The 21,920-nt window shown below is 35.1% G+C and overlaps 1 protein-coding gene across 11 annotated transcripts in view; it reads left to right on the top strand.

Moving 5' to 3' along the window:
- PCDH15 (protocadherin related 15) overlaps window positions 1-21,920 on the top strand; it is a 735,694-nt gene that overhangs the window by 547,732 nt on the left and 166,042 nt on the right. For all 11 annotated transcript variants that reach the window (XR_014253086.1, XM_082423601.1, XM_082423610.1 and 8 more), the window contains one exon: window positions 11,461-11,577. Coding sequence is in view for 10 of the 11 variants with exons in the window: in XM_082423601.1 (XP_082279727.1) it covers window positions 11,461-11,577 (117 nt within the window). In the remaining variant the exon portion in view is untranslated. The remainder of the gene's footprint in view (window positions 1-11,460; window positions 11,578-21,920) is intronic.

Here is a 21,920-nt window from a genome sequence, read left to right as displayed (position 1 = left end):
TTTCAATAAGTCCATGAATGAAATACGTGAATAATTGGGTAAGCAATTTAAGTTCGCTTTAATATAGATATTTTAATTCATATTATATTCACAAATGTATATGTTCTACAAAAAATATATGATTTATGATTATGACTCAGATTTTGCCCGGTAACCATTGAGACCAAGCTTCCATGTTAAAAAAATAAAATCTATGAAATTAGACGGAAGAAAACATGGAAGTATGTGTAAATTTTGAATTAATGTTTAGTTATAGATGGTAGAACTGCAATACAAATTTGGCAACCACACATTGGTCTGCTATACAGCAGGACTATTTGTACTTCTTGCAGTCCCCTTACATCACTAGAAATGTATCCTAACTGAATGGGATCAAGTTATTTGACTCACCAGTTCTGTTAGGTCGTCTGATCCTGGAGATCATTCAGAAACCATAGGAACCTATGTTCATTTAAAGTTTGCCGCTTGAGATGCCTAGAATTACAATCTGTAATGTGTTTGAGGTAAATTGTTTAGCAGAATTCACCTATGATAAATTACTCAGGATTTTATACTATCTGGTTCTAGTTGGCAACCTAAAGCATGTGGAAAGTTCTGGGAATGACTTCAATTCTTGAAAGCAGCTTTCCATAGAGGGCTGTATGTACACAGGTTATAAGGCACAGAAGGTCATCGGCAGCTTTTGTACAATGTTCATTCTTAAAGGGCACTGCCAGGTATAAATGATGGTACAAGAAATCATCACTTTTGTTGCATTTTTGTTTGATTGTTTAACTGATAAATAAGTAAGGTATGCAATTGGTTTTCTTAGACAATACAATATTGATATGAAAACATAGAAGATTGTTAAAGATTTCACCAATATATGATTAACATAACTATATTTATCATATAGGTAAATGCTCTAATGGTCTTGACTGTAAGATCTTTGAGTGTGGATTTTCTTGTGTGTTTTGCTGTTGTTGTTAAGATAATCCTGCAGTCAGGGTGGGATGTGGGGATTATTCCATTGCCTTTACTTTACACTTGAATTAGGTTTATCTGCTGGTACACACATGATGTCACTTCTTCCCTGGAGTCCTGCTGTCTTCTCTGAACTATTGGGTTGGCCAAAAAGTTCCTTCAGTTTTTAAGGAAAAATAAAAGACACATTTTTCATTTTCACCAAGAACTTTATTGAACAATGTGTTCACCGTTTTGCTCCACTACCTTCTGCCATTTTTCAGGCAATTTCGTAATTCCATCTTCGCAAAACATTTTATCTTTTTGAGCAAAGAACTGTTCCAGGTGCCTTTTACAGTCTTCCAGGGAATTGAAATTTTTTCCATTAAGAGAATTTTGTAAATACCAAAATAAATGGAAATCTGAAGGTGCAACGTCTGGTGAGTAGGACGGATGAATCAGAACTTCCCAGCCAAGCTGTAACAGTTTTTGCCTTGTCATCAAAGAAACATGTGGTCTTGCATTACCTGATGGTAACAAGTGTTGCTTTCAGTTGGTCTCACTGGGAGCAGCACTTGTTGGAATTAATTGTTTGGTTTTCCAGAAGGAGCTCATAATAGAGGACTCCCTTCCAATCCCACCATATACACAACCTCACCTTCTTTGGATGAAAATGAGCCTTTGGTGTGGTTGGTGGTGGTTCATGTAGCTTGCCCCATGATCTCTTCTGTTCCACATTATTGTACAGTAACCACTTTTCATCGCCCGTCACAATTTGTTTTAAAAACAGAACATTTTTCTTACGTTTAAGAAGAGAATCCCATGAGGAAATATGGTCAAGAAGGTTTTTTCTCTTAACTTACGTGGAACCCAAACATCAAAGTGATCAACATAACCAAGCTGGTGTAAATGATTTTCCAACACTTGATTTGGATATTTTGAGTATGTTGGCTGCCCTCCTGCGTGGTATAACGTTGATTGTTCTCAATTAATATCTCAATTTGATCGCTATCCACTTCAACTGGTCTACGCGACCGTGGAGCATCATCCAGCGAGAAATCTCCAGCACGAAACTTCGCAAACCACTTCTGACACGTTCGATCAGTCACAGGACCTTCTCCATACACTGTGCAAATCTTTTTATTTTTTGCGTTTCAGGTGCATTTTGACCTTTCTTGAAATAATAAGGCATAACATGCGGAAAATGTTGCTTTTTTCTTCCATCTTCAATATTACAATGGCTACACAAAAATTCACCAGTTTTGATTTTTTTTTTTTTAAATGCACGCTGATATGGCAGCTGTCACAATACATTCTAACAAAACTTTTTCGAATGAAGTTAGCTACTAGAGCCACCGTATGGAAAAAAATGAACGAACTTTTTGGCCAACCCCAATACGTTGGAAAGGGGAACACGAGTACTTTCCATTCTCAGATGCCCTAAAGCTATCTGGAGTGTTTTATTAGGGTCTGGATTCCTTCTTTCTCTGGGGTCCACAATGATTCTGTATCTACTCCTTCCATTTTGTGTTTCTCTATCCTAAGAATTTTATCTGTTTCAGGGAGTTATAAATGTATCATTTCAGGGACTTAAAATTTTATTCAGCATTAAGTTCTCTTTGGGAATAGCAATGTGAACTATCAAAATCTTTTCTTGGGTAAGCTGCTTTTCTATTTGTGTCTCTCTTTCCCGAGACAATGATTTTCAGTGCTCTAGTAGTCTAGGGAAGGATCAAGGGACAATACAAGATCATCGAGGGCCTGAGGGGCTTCAATGCATATTTAGAAATATTATTTGCCACACTGTTATGATATGACATTTAGAAATTTAGAAATCTGCTTACAAAAATTTTAGGAACATGATAATATTGGTGGTTATGAAGATGCCATGATAGGTAAAGACATGAAAAAGACTAAAAGATGAGACTGATCTAAATGAACTAAATGAGCAAAATGGCTTCTGGACCATCTACCTGGTTTTGCCTACCCATATGCTTTGATGGTGTTGAACACTAAAAACTTTTTAAATAGAAAAAATGGTCCATCTATTGGCTGTTCTGGACAATAAGGGAAGAAAAGATTTGCTACTAAGGACCTTCACCCTATAATTCCCAGATTCAAAGATGGATGCTCAAGTGGTATGTAGCCTTCTCTCTCAGGACAGATGTGGTTGATAATGGAGAGTTATAATCCCTCATAGACTCTAGCTTGGCTGCTCTAATTTCAGTTTAGACTTATTTGCTTGGATTTTTTTTTTTTTTTTTTTTTTTTTTATGGAAGAAGTCATTGGTGTCAAACTGAGTCCCAAACTATCATCTGAACAAGCAGGATGTGCACTAAATAAGCCTCATTCTCTATCTGGGACTTAAGTCTCTTAAAATGCCTTCCACATTCCCTAACCACCCCTTTATTTTAATACAGGGGATTCACTCAAGAATTCTACATCAGCTTGTGTGAAATGTTGCTCATTGATGGGCTACTTCTTTATTTAGAAATAAAAGAGTGTTGATCTAATTTTTATTGTCTCAGTTGCTCTATCTTATTTAGAGAAGTCAAACCATTTCATCGGTCAAGGGTTCCTGACCTATACAAAGTTATTTCTGGATTATTGTACATTTAAAACAAAACTTAATATTTAATTCTAGACATTTTTCAGTGCCACTTTGTTTTCTTTTTCAAGGTTATTTAAGCCTAATAAAATTTGCTGAACATTTCTCCAAATGCAGGCTGACACTTGCTTTCCTTTCTCCTAATCACTCAGGATAAGATTATCACAAAGAGAATTTTAAAACTGTATTGTATACTATTGGGGCCCATAAAAATATCATATTTGTTTGTTTTGAAGAGAAGAGTGGAATACAATTCTCATTTCTCTACAAATGTAAATCTTTCCCAAGCTTGCAAATTTTCTGCTGTTGGTCTGTTTACTTGCAGTACTGACAAGCTGTTTTACTGACAACATAATTGCATGGGATTTGCCAAGAGATATTTATACCCAAAACAGTCAGTCACCAAGGGAAAAGCATCTTGAAGATCTGTCTTTGAAAATGAGCAGAAACATAATTTCTTTTGTAAAGAAGGAAAAAAAGAAAGAAAGATCAAGTGCTTCATATCTAGTCCATCAAACTTATTAAAAATTGAAGTGATAATGGGGAAATTGAAGTATTTGAAATAATTGAAATAATATTTATTTCAAAGGAAAAATATTTTCACAGTAGAAGGAAAATGGAATTTTATCACAGACACCTGCAAAGAGCTTTCTTAGTGTCAAATTTCAAGGATCCAAAACAAAACTAATCATGATCTTACAAATAATATGTATTTTTGTTGCAAAGGTTTTGCAGAACATTGATAAGACAAGGCCTTTTTCATTGTGTGTTTATTGAATATCTATAAGAATTGAATCTGTGATGATAGTAAATTACATGATATGGGTAAATCTCTGGAAAATATAGATAAAATTCTAAATAGTTTTACACATAAAATCCAGAGAAAAATCTGCCCTTACAAACTGAGTTATAATAATATAATATAGAAAATACACGGAAAGAGAAGATCTGTTTTCTATAGTAAGCCAAAAGCTGAATACAAGCCAGAAAGGTTGAAATATTTAAATGTGTATATAATTCTGGGTAGCATTAAAAGGAATGTAAAGAACTTGTCCAAGATAAACAGATGACTTAAGTCATTTGCTGATTGTAATTTTAGATAGAATGGCTGCATGAGAGTAGGAGAGAGAGTGAGGGAGATGCTTCTCTGAAGGAAGGAGACTGAATTCACTCCTGGTTGTGTTTACCTGTAAAAGAGGGTGCAGGTATGGGAGTAGGCTGAGATAGATGGAGGGACCAGAAATGAAAGACCATCTAGAAGGGCTGAGGTTATTAGGAAATACAGTGAGTCTTGGAAGATAGAGCTAGCATTTTCATCTTTCAGAGTGGTTTCTTCTTCTGAGAAGGAAAGGAATGTTCCTACCCCCAAAGTGTATAGGAAAGAAGATAGACAGAAACTCAATGCCCAGTACCAAGCTGGCATTTGCCAATCTATGGACACCTGACAGGCAGTGATTTGCCGCTGATGTTCTGTGGTGACAGTATTAGTAGAGTCCTTATTTTGATTTCGTCAAAGGAGCTGTGGTTTGAGAGACAAGGAGATAATCCAGGATTCGAACAAATCAGAAACTCTGGACATTTCAATATTTATAGCATCTTTCCTTCCCTTGCTCTGGAGGGAGGAGACTGAGTAAAAGATATCTTCAATGGACCAACTAGTGGGAGTATGGTCTAATAGATTGATCATTATTTTTTTTTATTAAAGTATAGTTGATTTACAATATTGTTAGTTTTAGGTGTACAGCAAAGTGAGTCAATTATACATACATATATTTTTTCTGACTCTTTTCCATTTTAGATTATTATAAGATACTGAATATAGTTCCCTATGCCACACAGTAAATCCTTGCTGTTTATCTATTTTATATATAGTGGTGTGTATCTGTTAATCCCATACTTCTAATTTAACCCTCCTCCCTCCTCCCGATTGATCATTATTTTTTATGACTTGCTGCTTTTCACCTTGAGGTTGGTTCACCTGGAGAAAATACCCATTTAGGGCTATGGCCTTCAAATATTACCCTCTGTTCTATTCTGTGCTATCAGATTCTTAAGAGTATATTCTCTCTAATATATTCACCTCCGTGTTTAAAGAATATGAATACATCAAGGAGGGCGCGTCATAGGGCTGATTCAGATGGTTTCTTAAAGTATCTGCCTATTCTGCTATTTCTACAGCTTTACAACAAAGATGTTGCCTATTCTGCTATTTCTACAGCTTTACAACAAAGATGTAACATATTTTCACTAAAGAACCAAACCAGAGGAAACAAATAAAAATGTACAAGCCCAGAGATAACATAATATCTCAAACAGGAATAATTTATATTGCTATGGCTCCCCATATATCACCCACTGATTTCTGGGAGTCCCAGGAAAATGCTTTACTTATAGAGTATACACAATTAAGTAATTTTACCCTTCAGTGATGATCACATTCTTCCCTGCCTGTCAAGGCAAATGAGACCAGGCTTGCCTTACCACAGCTCTCCCAGTGGGGACAATAGATGCTGATCAGCCTTGTTGATACTAGTTACTGCTAAGCATTGGTACCATTTTCCAATCCCATCATGACTATAGCTGTGATCTCTACCCCAGTGAATTGGCTGCCTCATACTGGGGGGCACTCTTGATATGTTGGTGTCCTCAGTATGTACTCTGAGAACTTGACTTCACCAAAGTCATACAGTATTCCAAACAGTAATAATTTGTGCCTTCAATATATTATTATCATCAGGGTCTCTCATGATATACTTCATAGAGCACTAGCTCCTCAAGATGGTACTGGGTGTCTCATACACAAAGAATTACATAGACAAGTGGATTTGGGAAACACTGGTATATATAAATATAAACAGATTTCTATGCTATAGGCCTTTATATAGGAGCCTTAAATATGCTAGTGTGTGTTGTGAATCTCAAAAAAATAAAATGTGATTTCCCACAATTGATCATGGAATTTCTTTTTATTTGTAAAGCTTTTGATAGGACTAATTTTCCAAAGAATGCAATTTGGAAAAAACTTTATTAGGTTTTAGTGAAAATAACTATTTGTAGGGTTAAATATTGAATAAGTTGTTTAAAATGTACAAATACGACTGCTGGAAGTCTCTTTTTACCAAAAAAAGAGCTTCATAAATAATTATAAAAATTATCTTCAGGGAAATAGATTAGAATTATGCAGTGTTTAGAAGCTTGCAATGTTGCCAAGATAAAATTGTAGTAACTAGTTAGAAGAATTCTTAAAAATGTAAAATATTTTTGGAAAGAGGTATTTAAAATTTTATGTGTGGAATTTTAATGAAAATCCTACTCAAGTCATTTTATATATAATCTTCTGATGACCTTGCCAGTTCCCTTTCTCCTCACATCCAAGTAGCAGAATGATGCCTTTAGGATCGACATACCAGAATTAAATCTTAGCTCTACCCTTTATTAGCTGGATAATCATGAACAACTTAATTTCTCTAAGCTTCAGTTTCCTTATTCTAAAAATAGGAACAATAATAATAATAGCTAACATCTATTTTAGGCAAATTAATTGAGATGATAAATTTAACACAACTAGCATAATGTCTGATATAAAGTAAAAATAAACCATGTACATACACACATACATACATATAATTATGATGCACTTTTGAGAAAGTCTGAAATAGGGTGATGTTATTTGAATTGATGCTCAAATATTCAAGCTTAGAATGTGCACATATTCTCCCAATTGACCACAGTGTCATGGCTTAGGAAAAAAATCCAAAAACCTATCAACTGCCTTCCCCCTATATTACCATTCCAGTTCAGAGAAACTAGATGGGAATGGAATTTTGTATTAAATTAGTGGGTTTGTCAACATTACACAGTGCTAACCTCTTCTAATTTAACCATCAATCTTGAAGGACTGTTTTACCTGCCAGAGTGCATGAGTGATGAGGCAGTTGCTCAGGTAACAGAGATGCATCCCATGTGAAATTTAGTTAAACTCCTTACTGTATATTCCCATCACATCCTTATACTTCCTCTTTCATAACGTCCATCACACTTGCTAATATTTATTTATTTTTTGCTTTCCACACTAAACTGTAAGCTCAGCACCAGCAGGCACTGTATCTTTCTTGGTGGTAACCATATCCCCAGCACCTAAAGTACTACCTAATGCACAGTGGGAGCTCCATCAATATTTGTGATACTGAGAGCTATAGTGTACATTTTGCTACTTGTGGCAAAGTGTAACATTGATTACCTTACATTAAGGATAATACTATCCCCCAAGAATCCAGAAAAGCTTCAAACTCAGAAATAAAACCAAACCAAAACAAAAAACAAATTTAGGCAGCTAAGAAAGAATCTTCCCAGTACAGGTTTTGATCCAAAAAAAAAAAAACGTTGAGGTAAGTTTGTGACTTGTGTTTAAGAGAGCCCCATGCAAAACAGAAAAGGAAAGATTATTTTGGTTGGTTGGAGATAGGGCCTTTATGACCCTATGTGGCAGAATCACAAGAGAAGGTAGAGAAGTCAGAAAAGACAGAAAGACAAGTAAAGAAACCAAGAGGGAAGAAACAGCAGAAGGTAGATAATATAAAAAAGAACAACTGAAACAGCAAATAGAGGATGTCTGGTAGTGCAAAACAGAACTGGTAACAGGCAGAGGAAAAAAATCAACTGTGTCGTCTGCCAAGGAAGAGGCGGCATCAGCTCCATAAGCCTTAAGGGATTTCAGGGGACTGGGCAGCCAGCGGTTCTATGTGGCTAGTGATAACGCTGGACGGTACTGTAGGAGCCATTCCACCCACTGGCACACACCATCTGGACTCCTCACAGAGCTAGCACGAGAGCTTAAGATGAGGGCTGACATTCTCTATATTTTCATCATTTAAAGAAAGATGATCAGAATATAACGAGTTAGTACTCTTCTGTCAGGAAAAACGCCTCTTATCCAGAACAGCTTTTAACCTATGATTCCAGAAATTAAAAATTCTGTCATCTATTTCTCATCGCTATCAATAGAGAACGTGCCGTTAATTTGTAAATTCACCAGCAAGTTCCTATCTTCCTGGTATGCTCATTAAAAAGGGTTCCTTAAATCTACTCTGTGGTCTGTCAAAGCAGAAATGGTTTCTGTGATTATTTTAGACTTGAGTTTAGAAAATAAATAAATGAAACTCATATTTTCTTCCTCTTAGATAACTATCTTCAGGTGCAGTTTTCGTTGCTTGATACGTGGAAACTAATTATGCTTACTTGTACAACAATCTTTTTTTCTAAGAAGATCAAGGCTTAGTTCCAGTTGAGAACCATGGTAATATTCAGAATACTCTTTAGAAACATGAAAAGTAATTTTTGTTCAGACCAACAAAAAGTATAGCCACAGAAAGGAAACTTAATGATAAAATTGTTAACAAGAGAATAGAAAATGAAATTTTCTTTCTGTCAATACTGCCCTCTAGTGGAAAAATTGGCAACAGAATAGGGCTTGCGTTTGGAGAGTGGAGTTTATCCTTAATTTGCTGCATAGTAGAGCATTTGTACAGAAGCAGATTTATGTACATTTTTCTTCAGACATCCCTGGAGCATAAATATAATAAAGTATTGATTATGCTCTTTGGCATTGCATTTCAGTAAATTCTCTAATCTGAAATAATGCATCATGCAAGAACTGTGTGCAACTGGCTACACAGCTTAGCCACAGTGAAAGATTGTAACCTCAAAATATGTACAATGTACCAGAAAAAGAACCACAGCTACAATAACTGTACTGATTTATTCTTTATGTTGTCAGTGGCAAGCAGACCAAAGGGGGATACCAGTCTTTTAATGGTGTTCAATTATTCACCACTTTAGGTTTCTGTATAATCAGTTTGTGAGGCCAGATTATAAAAATGTCCACTGTGCGTTCAATTAGAAGGTGATCGGTGACTACTTTCCCGGCCAAAAAATAAAAAGGCTACTGTACTCAACACTGTCAGCGGCTGTATTGACATAACAGGGAAATCACATACTATTTTTTTCCCTGAAGAATTAAGATTACGTTAAGATTTTTAATGTCCCCTGGGGGGGAGCGGGAGAAGAAAATTCATAGGAATATATTGAGTTTATGTGATTTGGGAAACTCATGTAGAGAAAGTCACGAGGTTGGGCTCCTTTTCTAACCTTCAGAAGTTACAATTTAGGAGTGCAAGAGGAGTTCTGCACCTTTGGTTACAAGACTCACTTGTTAAAATAATTGGCACTCTTGAAAGCAGGAAGAAGTGTGCATGCAAATGTTTTATATATTTACCCCCTGCCTGGAACCTCAAGATCAATACCCTCCACTCTCCTCATTATAGAGAACCAGTGCTTCCTAGGTTTATTTACTTGTTCAGATTCTAAAGCTCATCATTTATAAAGGAAGTCTTTTTCATGTAGAGGCTGTGAATACTACATGTCAAAACAGAGAAAATGATGTTTTTTATTTTTCAGTTTTGCTTACAGCTCAAGATCTCCAGTTTTTACTAGAATCTACAGGGTTTTTCAGATTCACGACTCAGAAGTCAGCTCTATTGTGAACATAAAAGCAAGCTTAATTTGATTGTAATAGTTAATTATCCTGACCTCTTTGCAAAAAGAGGTGTTTATAATCAGTTAATTTGTGTGTTTCCAATTTACATTGTACAAAAAAATTGTTGTATCAGAGCAAATATCAAAGACTGTGTAGAATAATTTTCTTCTTTTGTTTTTAACATCAAGTGAGAAAAAGATGACCGGGAGAATAAGATAACTAACAAATTTAGTTTGGGGCTCAAATATGTTTCACCAAAAGTACTCAAAAAAATGCAGGATGCAATGATTATTTTTAAAAAAAGTAAATTTAAGAAAGATAAATCAGCCAGGTTAATAAACATTATTTTCGAGAAAAAAAATGATTTGAAATTCTCCATCAAAGATAAAATGTTTGAGAAAAAAATGGTCTTGCTCTCAGGAGACCAGACTAATTAGTGGTTTTGCCAAATAAGTAGATTAATTTAGGTGATGTTGCTAAGCTATCTGCAGAATCAGTAACTTTACCTGTCAAATGGCAGTTAAGTGACAAATTCAGGAACATCTTTTCTTGAGCCACCACAGTGTCCCCAGAGCCTAGCATTGGGTCATAAAAATGGGAGGAACCTGATAAATATCATTTAATGAATAAACATAATAGCAATGCATTTATATCATTGAATTGTAAAAATTTAAAGGATGCATATAAATCACTTTGAAAAATCTTTAAATAAATTAAAATTGTTTTCTGACAGAACATCTAATCCTATGTGTCATTATTGTAGTGTGGTACAGGGAAAACATCCTTTAATCATTTTATGTTTGTAAAAATGTAAGATGGCATCAAAGGATATTTCACAATTTGCATTTGAAATGTTCTAATCATACTATTATGCTAAGTATATATGTAAAGAATTTGCAATTGCAACAGAAACACTAAAGAGCTTTCTTTAAAAGCAACAACAACAAAACAAACAAACAAAAATACTGTCTTCTACACCTGTCTCATAGAAGGGCACCTTTTATGAATGTTTTCCTACTTTTCAAAGTTTAAAACTACATCATACCATTAGAAGTACCTTTAGAGAAAATTTCATGCATCACTCCGAATATCTGAAAGATGTATTTGGAGGAGCACAGGGTGTGTGACAGACTCTTTACTTGAGCAGAGTGGCCTTTGGTAGAATGGGGTAGGTATCACACACATTAATATTGTATAGGAACTCTGGCAATTTCCTCTGGGGTGCCATTCTGAAGTGAGTGTAATGGAATTGAGAGGATGGAAGGCTGACAGTGGCAAACGGGTTGTGTGATATGAAGAGATGGAGCCGGTCTAGTCACTGTGTACCTCACCTGGTTTCAACAGAAGCACTAAACTCTTAATTGTGTTTTACAGGATATGAATGATTATCCTCCAGTATTTAGTAAACAGATCTACAAAGGGATGGTGGCTCCAGATGCCGTCAAGGGTACACCTATCACGACCGTTTATGCTGAAGATGCAGACCCTCCTGTAAGTAGAAGACGTTAACACCCTTAACTAAAGTGAGAAAAATCTGTAACACTTATAAATGACCCAGTTCCCAAGACAGTGCAGTGAGTCTGTGTAAGTTCCACTCTATTCACTCACATACATTTGATGTACTCTTGCCTGTTGCATCCACAGGTACAGACCATATTTCAAGCGATTATTATTGAACTTAGACAATTAGGGATATGGTTTTTGTTTTACTGGGATTCAACATTTACTATTTATCAATTTATCTAGTACTAATGATAAATATGTATAGAAAGAATAGTCTACATTTGTAATCAGTATCATTCAGGTTCTTTAGTTAGAATATTGTAAGCTTAATTTAGCCTGGATAAGTTTTATCCTTAGGTATTTTACATTTTATTCATATTTTGTTAGCAAACACTAAATCAATATATGACATAATATTATATTGAATGTGCTAATTTTGGTAAACTAAAGTTGTATTGCTTTTAGAACATATTTAATAGATTCTTTTATTATCCAGAATTTCAGGGCATCTTTTGAGATGCCCTAAATTGTCTTTCAAGATAGAGGGTTCCTAATTAAAATATTATTTTAGCAGAAGTGAGGTAAATTTTCCTTAATATTGTTTCTTAATGTATTAAAAATAGCATATAAAACTAATAATACCAGTATAAAAATGCTTTCTGTAAATAAGTTGAGGGTGTTATATTAACTATTTATTCTCATAATAGCTGAATGATGAAGATTTGAATTTTTTACCTTGGGTGAGCTTGAAGTACAAGTCAGTGGCTGATATATTCTAGAAAAATGTTAAAAGTGTTAAATAAACCATTTTAGAAAAGCAAGAAAATAGAAAAAGACCTCAATTTTATAAGTGATTTAAAAGTTCAGTTTTGTGTTGCTAATATAAACAATATTTATGTAATGCTATTTATTTAATAAAATATGAATGGCAATCACAACATTTTTCAGTTTCAGTTGTGACAAGCCATATAAAGTCTTTTGTGACTATGACGTCTTGAAAAATAATGTTAACATGAAAGCAATGACCTTTCACTCAGAAGTTCCTTTTCTCAAGTGTGTTAAAATGTCTTTGAAACTGATTTATTGCATCTTGGGAAATACGACAGGCAAAATTTCATAGCCTTGAACATACCAATAGAGATGGTGGATGTGAAATTGGTGTTTTGTCTGCTTTCTAAGTAAACTGTCAGAGGTACAAAATACTTTGAAATTAGGACTACAGTTCAGTTCTATTCAAGATGTGTTTTGAGCACCAACTCCATAGTAATCACTGTGCTCACCAGGTTTTGCTCTCCAGAAACTGACACTCTCATAGGAAAAGCAGAACTGCACATAGAAGCTAAAAAGCACTGTATTGAATGAGCGTACATGTAGGGGAGGAAGGCTTTTCCTTTCTTCCCCTCTAGGTTCTCTGGCTGGTCTAATAATTAAATTGACATAAGACAAATTAACAGGAGAAAAACAAATTTAAATTTGTACGAGAGCTCATAAAAATATGATGCTCAAAGAAGTGACTAAATCAGGCAGCCTTTATACCTTTTAGACCAAGAAACAATACATTTGTGAAGAACCGACAAGATGAAGGGGTTTGGGCTTGGGGTAGTATTTTAGTAAAGAAGTAACAAGGTTTGCTTACACGGCCTTCTTGTCTTTGAATTCCCTATCTCTGGTAGTAAGGATTTCTCTCTTTCTCCTGGGGCAGGCAGGATACCTTTCACATGGGAGATTTATTTCCTGCTTTTAGGGGGACAAAGAGGAGTCAGAGTGTCCATCTTATACTGACTGTTTCTTAAGTAACTTTAATTCAAAATAATCAATATGCCCAAGTGGCATATTTTGGGCAGACTGCCATGAACCCTGTCATAAGCAAATACAGCATCTTAAAATACTAATATTTCTAAGAAATTTTCATTAGCACAGAATTTAAGATAGTGTTAAGCTTAATGACACTAATGATGAGAGACTAAAAGTAGGCCTGCTGTTTACCTATGTGGGATAGGCCTCAAAGTCTTAGGATGGATGGCAATATCCTCACTTCACATGTGACACCATGACCTTAGTACCTGGTTTGACATTCAGTCACTGCACTGATGTGAAAGAAGCTGTCTTGGTCTGTTGTTTGTTTTCTAAATAAGTTATATTACTTCTCTACAGTATTTGCCTAGAGAGAAGGCCTCCTTTTTACTCCCTAAGCCCGTTTACAGAAACTTAACAGGCTCAAATGCCATATTTCTTTGGAAGAAGCTCTTAGGTTTGCATTCCTAATAGTATTTTTTTTTAACATTTAATGTCTAATGCTGGCTTTTCAGTATATGAAAGGTGGATGCCAGTCATTCAACTGGAATACTGAGCATGCTTATTTCAGCTAACAAATACAAATTTTATCAGACTCAGTTTCAATCCTTGAAACACTAGCAATCCTTTGGCATAACTCGTATTCAGCATTGAGTTTTCCATCATTGCTGCAAATTGTGTCCCTTAAATTAGCATAGTTACAGTTTGGGTGCAGCTACATCAATCTGAAATAAAAGCTCAATTCCATGAAATTTTTAAGAAAATAAAAATTATACAACTTTCAAAATGTTATGACTGAGTTCACTTTTATTATTTTATGTAAGTACCATAAATCAAAATAAGTATTTTTTGGATGAGCTTGCCAAGTGTTTTCTATTCTGTTACTATTATAAATATGTATTAATTAGAAGAAGATAGTTTCAATTTCATATCCTTCAGGGCTCTTATGTCAGTTCCACTGCTTAGGGCTGTGAGTATCTATGGGTAACACTATGTTTATTTAATGGTCTCTCTTCCAAACTAGAAGGTAATGTCCTTGAGGGCAAGAATCCAGACTTATTCCAGTTTATTTTCCCACATCTAATTATGTTTGGTACTTAGTAGCAAATGCTTGTTGAATAACTGAATAAATGAATAAATAAGCAGTTATTTCTATGCTCTTTAGAATTGTCAAAATGTGCCAGATCTTCAGAAATTTAGTTATTTGTGACCCTGGGCAAGTTTCTTACTGTCTCCAAGCCTAAGTATGGCCATTTGAGGGCTGTAAGAATTAACTGGAGTGACATATATATATAATGCTTAGCGCTGCTTCTGTTCCCTCATATAAGTAGGTATTGTTACAATCCTGCAATAATAATGTGCATCTCTAGAGGTTGGTCACATCTTTTTCAAGGCATCATGTTTCTTGTGAATGAAATGAGAACCACCCATTTTAAACTAGAAAATTGCAACCACAAAATATCAGATGGAGAAATGGGTAAGGTCTTAAAGCCAGAGAGAACATTCTTGCCAAACATAAATTAAGAATTATAAAATGCATGTTTTGTAAACCTAAAGTGATCTAGAGGGAGAAAAACATCTTCCAAAATTGCTAACCTTTTCTTTCTGCTCACTAGAGACTTCTCACTCCAAACTTTCACAAAACAAAACTGCAAGTATAATTTTCCATTTGCATATTTTTATTCTTTCTGAAGCTGTGGCCAAACCCCATGATACAAGAGGTCTCTTTGTGGGCAGGGTAAATGCCTCACAGAATAGTGTCCTTCGTGAGCATGTAGATGTGGAAAAATATGGATAAATAAATGAAGCTTACATTTTGCTAATTTCCAAGAAGTTATGAGGAACCCACGGAGGAATACCTTCTCATTGTTGTGTCATTCTTTCCATTTAATGCATTTGAGGAATTTATAAGATTCTTGTTTAAAGTAAGTCAGTAGTTGGAGCATGTTTAATATTAGCAATTTTAACAAACTTTCTTATTTGCATATATTCATGTGAGAAATACTTATATATTGAAGACTTCTTTTTTAGGTTTCAGTATCAATTTATGAAGTGAATATGCTCCATGAAAAAGATCTTGTAAGTTCTCAATAGTAACTGGCTTTAAACATCAATGAGTATTCTCACTACACTTTTTTTTTCAGAAAGTATTCTCATAAAGGCATAATAATTGCAGCTGTGAGGTAATTTTTTCCCCCTCTGCTGAGATTTTGAGAGCTATACTATCCTTTCAGAGTTCAGACAAGCTACCTGAGGAATTATTTTTAAAATGATTTCACAGGTGGCTTTAACATCCTTTTTCTGTCGTTTGAGGACACTTTTGTTGATCTCTAGAGAGTAAAAAAGATGGTCAGTTTTTCTTTTCTATGATACATGACTTAAAATGTCATGATGTCACCAAATAATGCAAGGTAATTATGGCGATCTTCTCAAAATGCTTAACCCTCTGCCTAGTCATTCTGTCGCAATCTATTAGCAGAGGGCATAACAGTAGAATTAAAACAGCAATTGTTTTTATCCATGATTTGCTGTTTGCTTTGTGTGCAATAGTTAAAACTGTTCAGGACTAGGAGTGTTGTAAGATTGTATTTTTATCTCCAGATAATATGGCTGTTCTGTATCATTTTCCATTGATATATCTGCAGATCTTGTTTTCATCACTCATCACATACTGGTTTGTGTTGTTTTGCTCTATTGATTTAGGTTATTGCTAGCAATGTAGCGTAAACTCTTGTTTTAAAGATCAGTGCCTAATAACCACATTTGCTGACCCTGGAGCATGTGGGGGAATGTACACAGCTCAGTGGGTTTTTTCCTTCACATCAAAGCTGTTAGGGAAATAATCAAGAACTATTTTCATGAATCATGTCTGCTTGTGAATATTGAAATGAGGTAGCCCAGCGTGAGTCCCTTTGGTCTCGCATGCTTAATTAGAAAAAATTCACACAATGCAACAGTTGGGACTTGATCTTTAGAATGACAATGGGTTATAATTAGATTTGAAAGTGTAAATGAATACAAAAGACAAGGTTTTATGAGACAGTTTATACATGATTAATGTCTAGAAAAGGCTTATCTAAGTGTCTTAAAGAATCTGTGTCATTTTCTTTTGTTTTGTGGCTTATAGATTCTTTTCAAGCACAAATATACTGTTAACATTACTTGAGATCAATATTAGATTTAACTGTTTCAGATGCAAATATTTTTCTTCTAGTTCAGAAACTGCAATGCCTACCAGGGCTAACAAGGTGTTTTTCTTTTAAGCAGTAATGTCTATAAAATTTAGGGTTTTTTTAACCTTTACAAAAGTGTCATCCAGTGATATACCTTTTTTTTTTTTTTTTGGTGAGAATAAACCTCATGGGATTAGGATCCCAATACTTTGCAACAAGAGAGGTTTCCAAGGGAATTGAGTGAAATATAACAAGCTCCTTCTGGGGCTCACTCATAGGTCTCCCTTATGGCTTAAATAATGTGCTTTATTTTGAATTTCTTGCCAGAGGAAATGGGAAGAGACCCTCTGAAAGAGTATCTTGGCTTCTTATAATCTGGATTCTTGGCTTTAACACCCTCAAAGCCATCCTACTGTTATCTTCAGGTCTTATCATTACCCACTTCACAGTTCTTCTGTATCCTTGAATGCGTGGGCAGTAGACCAGCGGTCAAACATGTGCTTGGTGCAACATAGACACTTCGTAATACTGTTGAATCAATCAGCCAATAAGAAAACATTTATGGTGGACTTAACAATAAGAATATGACACGATAGAGCCATGATATTGTGTAAGAAAGGTGCCAAGAATAGGCAAGTGAATGTGTCCTGGTGTAGTCTGAGCCTGCTTTGGACAGGAACTCAACTTTTTCAGACTGTAGGAGATTCATTTATGTGAGGGTAGAAGAAACTAGCAGAGGAAATATATTCAAAAATTACAGAGTCGAAAATATTCATCATGTGTTCATAAATTTGAGTACCATGATTTGAACTATGTCTGATTCAATTAATATTAGCTACTTCTTGTAGCTACAATCATTTGTAGATGGGAAATGCAACAGATACGGTTTTACAAACCCATTTTATTATACAGAAAATGGAAGCTTACTAAAGACTTACAAACAGGGCAATGACAAAATCAAAGCTACATATTAGAACATTTATTTCCTGTGATATGTAGTCTTCATTGGATGAGATAATAAATGAAAACCAGAAGATAAGTTAGCAGCTATAGCTTTCATTTAAGTATGAAAAAAACAAGGTGGACAATGGAAATGGAGAAAACAGAAATACTTAAAAGCCATTGAAATGGAAAAATTAATAGTGACTGAGCAGGATGGTTGAAGATCACAGACAATAAAAGCACAGTCAAAAGTGAATCAAGAGTTTCTAGCTGGAGTGATAAAGATATTCATGATCTTAGTTGATAGAAATAACATAGATAGAAAAGAAAGCTATTTAAGGAGAAAATAATGAGATCAAACTAGGACAAGTTAAATTTTAAATGATTTCAAAATATCTAAGTGCAATCATCTACAGAATGATAGAAGTTGTCTGATTTCCTTCCCTGAGCAAGGAGGCTCAGAGGACTAAGTCAGGACATGACTAGTGAAGGAGTAATACTCACCAGATCTACCCAGGAATCATAGTGCCAGAGCTGGCAGGAAGCTTATCTCTTTCCCAGAGTTATAGGTTCCTCAAACTATACAAAGAACACATAGCATCTAGTGCTGACAGGAGGCTGGAGGCAGATGGCAGGATGGTGCCAAGATTCCTTTGCACATATGAACAATATGAAGAAGTCCATGAAGAAGTCCTAAGGCAGATACTGGGTTGCCATAGCTGCTTTGATCTGATGCCAGGATGGATCATGTAGAAAACATTGGAGTAGGAGCACAGGAAAAAATGTGGAAGAGGAGACACCTAAATGCAAGCTGAAGCTATGAGAGTAAATAACATGCTCCAAGAGAGAAAGCATAATCAGATAAAATAAAAACTTGGAAATAAATCCTCAGGTTATGCCCTTTTGAGGATGGGCCAGGAGCTGAAGTGTGGAAAGAGTGAGAGAAAAGAAAGACTAAGAGCATAGAAGAGCAGTCTGCCAGTGTTTTTGTTTTGTTTTGTTTTCTTTTTTTTTCCAGACAAGGCAAGGAGAGTGAAATCAAGCTAAGTGAAGGACCATTGTTCTGTTGATTAGAAACTCATGAGTAACCTTCATGGTAAATTGGCCTCTGCTCTCCTGCAGTTTGCTTACCCTTTTATTTTTCATGCGTCTGAGTTATTTTGGAGTGTAACATTTATATATACGTCATTTTTGTTTTTGTTTTTGAGACTATCAGTTTATTATTTACATTTTCTTTGAAGAATTACTTATGTGCATTCTCCATAAAAATTATTTATGGAATTTAAATTATATTTCTTGGACATGTTTACAACTATTTATATGTATTTCTGTATTTAAGTCTATATATGGTTTATGCCATTCCTTTCATATTCTGACTTACCCATTTTTAAGTTCTTCATTTTGCTGCATCCCTTGGTTTACTCTTATGTGTCTTCAATTTTTTAGAAATATATATACCATGTGAATTTTTATACATATGAAATTAATTTGCTTATACATAGAACATAAAACTTGACAAACAGAGTCTTGGGTTCAAACTTTTGCCCTTTAAAACCATACATAGGCTTTTCCACTATTTTCTGGGTTTTAACACTGTAGAAGTATTAGGCTATATATATTTTTTAATTTTTAGGTTTTGTTTGTTTGTTTCTGCTTATAAGACTCCCTATTCCAGAACTTAAATGTTTTCACTAGTAAATATTTAGATATTCCTTGCTCTGTATTAATGTGTCTGGTATATGAAGGCCCCTTGCAATCTGCAAACTTGTGTACGTAGTTCATCAGCCCAGGAAAGATTTACATGGCTTCAACAGTAAGGGTTTTGGAGTGAGACTGGCTGGTTTCTACTCCTAAAGTTCCTACTGACTGTTCTTGTGGCCCTGGACAATTTGCTTAGTCACTCTGCTCCTTAGTTCTCACATTTGTAAAATGAGAACAAAAATAACATAAATGAAACTCTATATGCTTTGAACAGCAACTCTCCATCCCCCCTTCCCCCAAGTAACCACAATTATATTCTTAGCTTTTTTCAGTTTATTTTAAATACCTCATCTAAATGGAATCATGCAGTTATGTGCCATTCTGTGACTGGCTTATTTCACTTAGCATAATATCCACAAGGTTTATCCATGTTGTCACAAATTGCAGAACTTTATTATTTTTTAAGGCTGTATAATATTCCATTGTATGTATATGACACATTTTCTTTATCTACTCATCCACTGTTGGACAGTTAGGTTATTTCCTTATCTTGGCTATTGTGAATAATGCTTCAATAAACATTGTAGTGCAAATACCTCTTCAAGATTCTGATTTCAATTATTTTTAGATATATGCCTAGAAGTGGGAAGTATCCTGTGAACTTCTAGCACAGCAGGATTTTATGAACACATAGCAATGAGAATGGAATGTAAGAACCTAATACTTAGTGAAAACAGTGAGAAAAAGAAAATAATACATTATGTAAAGTTAAAAAAAACCCAGAAAACAAAAATGCACACAATAACATCTACTAGGTTTTTGTACTAAAATGCTGCATAGTTAACAATACCAAAATACCACTCATTCACTCTAAAAAAGATTTATATTTTTATTCATGGATCTTTGAGGCAGCTAAGGATTGGCTGGCCTTGGTTTCGGGCTGAAGGTTGGGTTGGACTCATGTCAATTCCACATGCCTCCTCCTTCAGGAATACATGACTAAGTAGGTCTGCTCTTCACACAGTGAAGGACAGGAACACAAGAGAACTTTCCTAACCACATGATCACACGTAAAGCTTCTGGTTGTGTATCACAATTCTTCACATCCCACTGACCAAAGCAAGTCTCATGACCAAGAGCAAAGTCAGTGGGGCATGAAGTAGAGGAAAAAGAAGTGGATATTGCTGAACAATGATACCACAACAGTCTAGTTAAAAAACACTCTTTAAATGCATTACAATGGTTTCCTTTGAAGGGAAAAGGAGGTTGAATTGAGGTGTGAGCATGAAAGGAGATAGGGAAATGAGAGGTAAATATACCTAGCAGATCCATTGATAAAAATGCTCCATAAACTGTGGATTATATTTAACTTAAATCTCTGTCCCTGTGATCCAAACAAAGTACATATTCCTCAGTATTTATTGCATGTGTGTGCATCCAGTGTTACTTAAGCATACTGCATTAAGTATTGAGGATTAAAATTGTCATGAAGCCTTAGAACTGTAAACTTAAAGACATAGAAATTAATCAAAATCAATCAAGTAAATAGAAATGACAAACTGAAAAGCTCTAAGAAGTATATCTTTAGGGTGCTGTAAAACCAGACAAGAGAGAGCCTGATTTTGTCTGGATTGTCAAGGAAGGAACGTTCTGGAGGAAATGACTCAGAGCTGAGGTCTGAAAGATAAGGAGGTGTTTCCAAGGCAAAGTGGCATGGCAGAAAGATTATTCCCTAAAGCGGAAGAAAGAAAAATAGGTTTCAAAAACCAAAAGAAAGCAATTTTTTCAGGAGGCTAGAGAGGTAAACCTGAGTCAGATCCTATGGACTCTGAAGGCATGAAAACAGTGCCAAGATTTCTTGTTTCATCATAAGAAAAATGGGAGGGTTTCAAGGCAGAGAAAACAAATAACTAATTACTAACACCAGTTCAGGTTCGTCCCTATATTTATGTTCCTTTGGTTTTGTGAGTTGTTTTTTGTGAGGAAAGTTGAATGTGTGCCCACTGTTATCTTTATAAATTTTTTTAAAAAAACTTACCTATATAAAGAACTTTTATAAGGATTATATTATTTGTTATTTGATGTCATTAGATTTTAGTTTATGTTTACCTTTGAAAAATGTGTTTCCCAAGAGAGATTGTGGTAAATAATCTTGCAGCAAATATTTCTTAGGATCTTTAATGGCTATGCTAATACCGTATCTGCAGAAACTGAATTATACATGGACATTGCATTAAATCAGTGACATCTGTCATAAGGAATTTGCCTATAAGAGTGTTGACTCACTATGTTGTCAAAACATAGTAATCACTTCAGGTGTTAAAAATCAAGGAAAGGGAGAGAAAAAAGAAAAGCACAGGAGGATCTTTTCAGTGATTACATGGAGAGTTTGACCTGTAGTTTTTCTTTTTTTCTTTTTTTAACATCTTTATTGGAGTATAATTGCTTTACAATGTTGTGTTAGTTTCTGCTGTATAACAAAGTGAAACAGTTATATGTATACATATATCCCCTCCCTCTTGCGCCTCCCTCCCACCCTCCCTGTCCCACCCCTGTAGGTGGTCGCAAAGCACCAAGCTGATCACCCTGTGCCATGCAGCTGCTTCCCACTAGCTAGCTATTTTACATTTGGTAGTACACAGATGTCAATGCTACTCTTTCACTTCATCCCAGCTTACCCTTCCCCCTCCCTGTGTCCTCAAGTCCATTCTCTACATCTGC

Source organism: Balaenoptera physalus (genome assembly GCF_965194825.1).
Source record: "Balaenoptera physalus genome assembly, chromosome: 14".
NCBI classification, from domain to species: domain Eukaryota; kingdom Metazoa; phylum Chordata; class Mammalia; order Artiodactyla; family Balaenopteridae; genus Balaenoptera; species Balaenoptera physalus.
Note: the sequence above shows the minus strand (reverse complement) of the source record. Positions and strands in the feature narration are given on the sequence as shown.